At 36.7% G+C, this 8589-nt stretch overlaps 1 protein-coding gene across 8 annotated transcripts in view; it reads left to right on the forward strand.

The window, feature by feature from the left end:
* The window catches only part of NSUN7 (NOP2/Sun RNA methyltransferase family member 7), a 20297-nt gene that overhangs the window by 9043 nt on the left and 2665 nt on the right, over positions 1-8589 (forward strand). For 7 of the 8 annotated variants that reach the window (XR_003527552.1, XM_027642591.1, XM_027642589.1 and 4 more), the window contains 6 exons: positions 548-758; positions 1399-1542; positions 2086-2187; positions 2713-2830; positions 6158-6275; positions 8375-8589. The exon at positions 8375-8589 is cut by the window's right edge. Coding sequence is in view for 7 of the 8 variants with exons in the window: in XM_027642591.1 (XP_027498392.1) it covers positions 548-758; positions 1399-1542; positions 2086-2187; positions 2713-2830; positions 6158-6275; positions 8375-8589 (908 nt within the window). In the remaining variant the exon portion in view is untranslated. The remainder of the gene's footprint in view (positions 1-547; positions 759-1398; positions 1543-2085; positions 2188-2712; positions 2831-6157; positions 6276-8374) is intronic. The other variant, XM_027642595.1, reaches the window with a different exon arrangement.

Here is an 8589-nt window from a genome sequence, read left to right on the forward strand (position 1 = left end):
AATTTGATGGAGATGGTTTTTCTTAAACACCACTGGTATGAGGCCATTGACTCCTTTTGAGTGGTCCCTGTGTTTTCTGCATTCCAATCTGGCTCTGTGCTGTTCAGATTTCAGCAAAATTTTGATCTTTGATCTGTAAGGACTTCATTTCTCCTGTAATGATTGTCAAGAGCTATGTGAATAGTTTTGCATTTCTCTCTTAATTCTGCCTGTTCTGAATTATGGCCTATGTTTGTTCTTTTCTGGCTGTTGTTAGGAGTTCTTCATCCCTCATGGGGATGATATGCATTCTCTTTTCACCTATAGAGATATTATGCTTTTTTAATGTATTATTTAGAATTAAGTTATTTTAATTTATTGAGTGACTGTTTGGATTTGTACTTTATTTAATTCTGTGTTAGGAGCTATCTCTGGTTAGTTTTTTCCTCCCTTCTTTCCCATTTCCTATGAAAACAATTAAATACTTTGCTAATTTGGAAAAGAAGGTTGGCATTCATAGAAACCAAAATAGATGGTTGTACTTAATTTTTGTGTCATTGTTTTCTAGGATAAGTCTCGCAGCCTTGCAGTACACTCTGCACAGGCGCTGTTGAATGCAGGTGATGACATTATAGTGGCTCACACAGGTTCCTATCTGACCATTGCCCATATGTCAGTGCTGACAAATCATGGCATGTCCACAATTTTCGTTTGTGGTGTGAAATCTTCAGCAAAAGAAGAGGAACTGAGGAGTATTTTCGGTCATATGGGATGTGAAAGTAGGTGCTGAAACAGTTGGTATGCAAAAAGTATTGTAATACAGATGTTTGTGATATCTATAAATACAGCATAATTCTATCAGAATTCAGAGATCTCTTCTTTGAAGACTTGGCGAGGGCAGTAACAACTTTTTTTTTGTCACAAGGTGTACTGACAGCTCTTCAGCTACAATCAAGTTAATTGAAGGTTGCAGATTAACCATGTTATACATGGAAGCTCCTGAAATGTTAAGATGAATTTTTCCACAGAAGTACTTACTGTATAGCAGTTGGTGTAGCTGGTAGCTGGGAACTTTTGGGTCCATTTATTTGGTGCTTTGGCTGTTGCTTTCAGTCTGATTTCTGGCTGTTTGAGTGTTTGTTCAAAACACATGTACTTGTCCAGTTTATGCAGAGGACACAATCAGAACAGAATGCAACAAGACCCTGCAATCCCATCAGCTGTCTTTTCAGTGGAAGATGCAGGTCTAGTTAGCCTTTCAATCCATTTGAAATCCACAGGTTATACTTTGGAGGATCTGGGTTTAGCAGGCTCTAGCTCTGTAGAAATCTATGTAACAGCACAGTCTCTTCACTTGTATCACCTGTAGGTAGGCTTGCTTGCAATGTATAACTGTTGAGTTCTTCCTTTATTTTGCAGATATTCAGTTGTTGCATGAAGACTTTACTGAGCTTGAACCAACAGACCGAAGACTTCAAAAGGCAAAAGTTATTTTGCTGCTACCACAATGCTCTGGACTGGGTGCTGGCAATCCAATGGAGTTTATTTTAAGTGAACACAGAGGTAACTTTTGATACAGAAAAGCTCATGCTTTCTGGTAGAAATGAATAAATTCAAGTATTGTGGTCTAGACAGTGTAGGTACTTCAGTAAATGGTATCATTTTATTTAAAACCCCTTATTTTAATTACTATAAAACATATATATTAACTTGCATTAATTCTCTGTCTGATTCAAGTTGGTAGTATGAAGTTTGAGGGTTATTCTGGGGAGCAGAATGTATATATTTTTTTAAAAGTAAAAAGACTATAGGCAGAAAATTTATTTCAATATACCAATATGTATATTATTTTCCATTTGCTTACATTCCTTTATTGACTGTTTGTATAAGTCTGTTCACTGTACAATTTTCATTAAATAGAAGCAAATAAGAGGAACCAGTAATTACAGGTAAAGAAGGAAAGCAAATAAATTAGGCACTCCTTGGTATTCTAGTTTGTAAAACCTACCTTCTAACTGCACTAGTAACAACCATGTCTGTTTCTGCAAACAACTGAATTTTAAGACACTAAGTTGCAATACTAAATTTACAACTCTCTACTTTTAGATGCAGGGTTGCTACGAGACCTTTTCCAGGGATTTGTGTCTGAGGATAAACTCGGTATTCTTGCTGAAAGGCAGCTTAACGAGTTGAGTCATGCACTGAAATGTAGGTGTGCTAGTTCTCCAGTTTCTGGGAGGACCTTGTACTATCGATTCCATTGTACTATCACCAGTTTTTACATAGTTAAAAATACATGGATTACTCAATTAACAATAAGCATGTAACCAAAACCCCTGAATAATGATCGCCTCCAATCTGAAGGTGTCTCTGTGTCCTACTGTTCACCAGTCTTCAGCATTGTGTAGAGAACTGGCTTGTGACTTAGTCATACTCTGATTTGGAAATGCTGCAAATGTAGTCAGACTCCATCTGCATGCTGCCACTTTCGTCCCCTCTCCTTTTGTAGCTGTGTGAAAAGATAGATACAGCTTTGAATTTGTGCTGTGATCTGCAAATATTTAACATTTTAATTATTAAAAACCACTAGAGTTTGCATACTAATGTGTGCAGGAGGATATTCTTATTGGTAAAAGTGACATCCAAGCATAATTTCTGTGATGTTTTCAGTCCTTACCAAGCCACTGTCTGTATGAAGAATCTGAACAGTAGAAAATTTGTTTTGTTTTGTAGTTAACAAAGTACAAGCTATTGTTTACTGCACTTGTTCAGTTTACCCACAAGAAAATGAACTAGTAGTGAAAAAAGCACTGGAATCTGGAGTGGAAGGAGATAAAGTACAACCATATAGGTATGGAATGAGTAGTTTTATCTATGGAAAAATTAAAGTATAACTTTAAATTATAGCATAATTCTTATCTCCCAGACTGATATGTGTCTTGCATTAAATTAATATTTACAATAGTTTTTGCTGCCTGTCATGCCATTTTTTTTTATGTTTATGAGAGTACTTAGCAGTATTCTATTGACTTTTTCATCTAATAGTTTTGTTCACCTGAAATTGAGATGGGAGGAAACCATCACTGGTTGGAAACAGCACTCTTCTGATAGAGCTATTGCTTTTATTGTATCAGTATTCAGAGAATGAAGCTAGTTTAAGATAAAATGGAGACTAGAAGTCAGGGAACTTGCTAGCATGCTCTCAGCTTCTGACCTAGAATGATCAGTTTCGAAGGAAAAAGGAATTAAATCTTAAATTGTGAGAATAATATAGAAGAATAAGAACACTAGCTGTGGGATTGCTCATCTCTGTATTCAGAGAATGACTTGTGGGGAGGACAGGTTACAGTAAGAGATCATCCTGTGCAATCATAACAAATACAAGTATATATGAAAAAAGTATGTGTTATGTATACTTTATATGTAGTTAAAACCTGTCAACTGTCACCCCTGTCAGACAGAGAAATCGTTAGAAGGCTGGTGAGTACCTTCTGGATTTTCCTTTCAGTCACAATAGATAAATGCAAACAGTTGGCACCCACTTGCACATAGATACAACAGATGATTACGAGATGCAGGTTAAGAGAGTGTATGTTGCCAAAAGTACTGAAGAGTAATACCATATTTTTAGATTTTATATTACCTTAGATGATGTTAATACGCTGGCTATTGCAGGGAAAGGTACTGTGGCTCAAGATATTCAGTGTAATTAAATTTTGCATGGTTAAAATGGTAAATGTTAACTGTGGCCAGTCCAAAGAATTTTGAAAAGTTATATATTATTCACAAGGTTAAGACATAGCGCAACAAAATGCATCTTTTTTGCAATTCACTGATAATTGAATTAGTCTGGTTGAATTTTTACATTAAGTGGGATGAAATCAGGGCTTGTCTTGCCAGTGATGCAAAAGCATCTATGGCTCTTGCTGTAAACTGTTGTTTTCCTTTGGAATTTGAAATTTTGTGGAGTCTGTCATGTCTTGATCTTTATGCAGCTATTACGCTATGGGGAGAACTCAGGGAACCTTGGACTGTAATGGTCTCCAAAGTAGTTGAACACAAATAATTCATAAATACGTAACACATATAACAGAATTTGTTTTAAAAAGTTCTCAGAGCTTTAATTATTTTAGAAAAAATTCCCCCTTGTGTAAAACACCTCCCCTTCCCCCAAAGCCAAACTGAAATCTGTTCAGTGTTTTGCAGAAACATCATTAAACTTGTCAAACCACCAAATTATACTTTTACTTCCAAATACAAGGCCATCTCAGATGGTCAGAAAGGGACAATAAAATTACATTAGGATTTTGGCAGACTTGAGCTAATTTGTGACTGAAGGCTGATTGAGCTCCATAAATAACAATTTCAGAATTGGTTTCTCCTGGACTGTCATGGAGTATCTTGGATGTTTTCATGCACAGTTCTCACTACAGTAAAGTTGCTGGTAACCAGCATGAACAGAGCAGTAATAGAACACCGTAAATAAAATGTATAGTGTGATTATGCTTGTCTTAAGATGTCTTATACGGCTCAAGCCATTTAAGATGCATGTATTACTTACAACAATTCCTTTTACACTTTCCTTAGCATTAATTAGAGAACCTACTTGAAACAATGCAGTATAAAACAATGCAGTATAGAATGAAAAAACTGTTGCAGAATTACTAGCCTCAGTGTTTACAGTAGTGTCTTTGAGAGGGAAGTTACACTAATAAAACATCCTGTATGATCATCACAGGCCTACTTAATATTATTTTCCTTTTCCAATAAAATCGAGGGCTTTCAAGAAACTTTTACACCAGTTGTGCTTATGTGCATTATATCTTTTGGAATTACTCTGCAGTACTGGAGTAGTGCTGAACAAATTAAGGCTCTGCTGGAGTTTGGGATCATAAGCTGGTCTTAGGGCTGTGCACTTGTAAGGGTGATTTTAAACATGTACCCACAGGCTAAGCTGAGTTTACCGTAAGGATATGACAGTTTATAGCAAAGGCTTCACCTTAAGTTAAGGGTACACATTGTGAACAAGTGTGTTTAGAGAGGAATCTAAACCACTCATGCATTTCTCTTTGGTGTATCAAAATTGAGTTAATTTCTGCATCATTTTTCAGGGTCAGACCATCCATTGAAGGGATTCCTGCTAACAGTAATTTGTATACATCAATAAAAATTAATCACTTTTTTTTTTTAATTGAGTGAGCTGATGTAAAATGAAAAATCTCCTGTGTCACAGGACGTATAATGTGAGGAGGATGTGAGCCTTGTAGTCTGTTTTATCAAGTTCCAAGGCACATAGAAAAAAATCCAGATTATGGTGGAAACTTAGAAACAAAGAGTTTTGCAGACTTCCCATTAGAAATGAACTAGCCAGCCAAATCAGGATATTGCTTACAAATATTAAACGTATTTCTCCATAACCATCTTTGAATAAAGCTCTCTCTCAAGAGGATTAATGGAGCACTGAGGAGGGGCTCTATCTTATATTCCTCAGCGATGTGAAAAGGAAGGGGTTATAATTGCAAAAAGACATTTTGAGAGTGTTTTTTCCATACTGAGACCTCTTAGTACTAGTTTAGCAGCCTTATGAGCCAAGTCCCTGGGGCCTCTTTATAACAGCTAGGCGTTCCTGGAATACAAGGAAAACATGAGAAAAGGCTAGTTCTTTCTTCCCCAGTGATGAACTGCAAAACTGTAAAACTGGATAAACATCACTCAATTATTAAAAATATTTTTAGGTTAGCAAATTTTGCTAACCTAAGGTTTTTAGCTTAGATATATTATTTATTATGAGCATATACTATGAACTCAAAGTCAATATCTCTGCAATTTCTGAGCTTCTTAGTGTTTTCAGGTCATTCCCCAACTACATGGACAACTTGATAATCCAGTAATTGCAGATCTGAGAAAGAATAAAGTTTTTCATTATATTAATACATATTTATTATCTGGTGGTTAATATAGTTAATTGGAAAAAATGGGAATTATTGAAAAAAATGGAAAGACCCCCATTGTTTCTAAAAAGATGAATTCTTATGCCTTTCCTGAATTGCAGTTCTTTAAAATTCAGATAAAGCTATGTCATTGAAAGGCATATTTGGAAATTACTTTTAGTGCATCCTTGTTTATTTCCTTTTATATCCTAAATATGATTTTCTGGTATTTTGTTTATTTTTTACAGGCTTATTCCTCCCGTTTTTTCTACTTGCTCCAATTCAGAGGCTTCCACTGAAGTTTTTTTCAAAATGGAGCCATCAGAAATTTCCAGTGGCTGTTTTGTAGCTGTTCTAGAAAGAGAGGTAAGCTAAGGAAGTTACCATTTAAAATCACTTCACAGAAGATGACTACTGCAATTTTCCACAAAAGAATGAATGAAATTGAACATCTGAAATAAAATTCCTGGATGCTCTTTAGTTGTCTTAAGACCAAAGGATAGGGAGCAGTTGAAATGTGCCACTTCTGGAATTTTATGCTGAGCGCAGTTTTCCAACATGTGCCTGTTGTTCTGGAGCTGTTCCTGGTCAGAGCAGGCCCATGATCCAAGTCAGTGCCAGCAACATCAAGAGGAAATATATTGTTGTCATACCTTGGAATGAAATACATAGGTTGATTAGACTCATGATAAACAGTGTCTAGTAAAGTTATTTTTTTATATGTGTCACCAGGATTTTGCAGTGTCCAAGCAGATGAACTCTTAAACCCTGTGGGTGACACTATTATAATTTGAACGAAATAGGTATGAATGTGTTTCCTTCCCAAACTAAGGCATATGCAAATCTGGCTTGAAAGGCAGGGCGCTTTTGCTGAGTAAATGGAAAAATGTTGGCACAATTCCTGAGGAAAGGCCTTAAAGGGCTAGTTTGCATCTCTGAGCATCAACATTCTCCTCTTGTGTCTGAGAAAAGCAAGAGTTTTTTAACCAAAAGAGGAAGGGGGGGGGGGGGGAAGCAGCTAATTAGAATTTCATTGCAAATTTATGATAGAAGATCTTATTTGGTCATTTGTGCTACTTTCTGTCATACTGGGGTCACAGTGCTTGAAAGAAGCTTGTCTCAGGGGAAATTAGAAGAGAAGATTTTATTAAGAGTAAGAGAATCACATATGAAAAGTGTTTAATTTACCTATTATTGACCTTCTTCTTTTCAATAGAAAATATTTTTAACCTAGCTCCCTGAGTTTTAGTTAATCATGCTATGTACATCTGTTTACCATATTGTATCCCTCCAGAGAAACAAGTACTTTTGTTTCAGGTAGTTAATTTGAATAATTTTTGTCAAATTTTTGTCAAATTCTAATGGACAGAAGCAATTGCTCCTCTGGCCAATTTTTAGGTTATTTGGGAAATGATCATTCTCCATGAAGCAGAAAACATGTACTTACAATTTAAACTGAAATTTCTGGTTTACAGAAACCCTCTTCTTTGCTAGTTCTAAGTAGTTTCTTCCCTATTTTTTCTCTTTATATGCTTGGATGCTGAGCTGGTTCCTACTTAATCTAGTCTGAGAATTCCTTATTTACATATTATGAGGGAAGATTTTCATTATAGGGAAAATTATTCATGTTTAATGTTACTGATAACATTTCTGTATTTTAGTAACTACTTCTGATACACACACGCACACACATGTGTAATGTATATGCATGTTATTACAGACACATCACAGAGCAGGTCAGTGTGGGAGTGTGATGGTTTTGGCTGGGGTAGGGTTAATTTTCTTCCCAGTGGCTGATGTGGGGCTGTGCTTTGCATTTGTGCTGAACACAGGTTTGATAATGCAGAGATGTTTCTGTTATTGTTGAGCAGTGCTTACACAGAGCCAAGGCCTTTTCTGCTTTTCATACTGCCACGCTGGTGGGGAGGCTGGGGGTCCTTGGGAAATTGGGAGGAGACACAGCCAGGACAGGTGACCCCAACTGACCAAAGGCATATCCCATACCATATGACATCATGATCAGTATATAAGGTGGGGGGAAGAAGGAGGAAGTGGGGACATTTGGAGTGATGGCACTTGTCTTCCCAAGTAACCCCTGTCTTATGAACCCATGAGTTTTCTAGCTTTTACCCTTCTGATTGTCTCCCTGACCCTGCTGGTGGGGGAATGAGCGAGCTTGGTTGCTGGGTGGGGTTAAACCACAAGTCAGACATGCAGTACAGAGGCTGGAATTGAGCTTCCCCTCTTTGGAGTGGTAGAGAACAAAGTTTCTGAGAAGCAAATGCTCTGATACTCTTTACACAGCAGTCATGTTCTTAATTTCATGAATAAATAGTTTGGTTAGTATTTATCATAGGTGACTTAAGTCTTTCTGCTAGACTCTGCCACAGTTTTCTCATGAAGTAAATTCTGAGCAGCTCTGTGTTGTGACTTAGATTCATTGTTGTTTCCTTTGAAATTTTCAGAAATATTCTTCTAAAAAAGTGCCTGCTAAAGACATTTTGGCTTATGCTGCAGAAAAAGGACTACTAGATAGCATTTCTGAAGAAAAACCAAAAGAAGAGAAAAAGCAGAAAGTAAAACGACGTAAACGTAATGTTACTGGTGCTGATAGAAAGCCAAAGGCTGCAGAGCCCCTTCACCATCAAACTGGGGCTCATGTTAAGGCTGAAGTTCCAGC

The sequence above is a fragment of the Corapipo altera genome, unplaced genomic scaffold, assembly GCF_003945725.1.
Source record: "Corapipo altera isolate COAL_440 unplaced genomic scaffold, ASM394572v1 22, whole genome shotgun sequence".
Lineage (NCBI taxonomy): Eukaryota > Metazoa > Chordata > Aves > Passeriformes > Pipridae > Corapipo > Corapipo altera.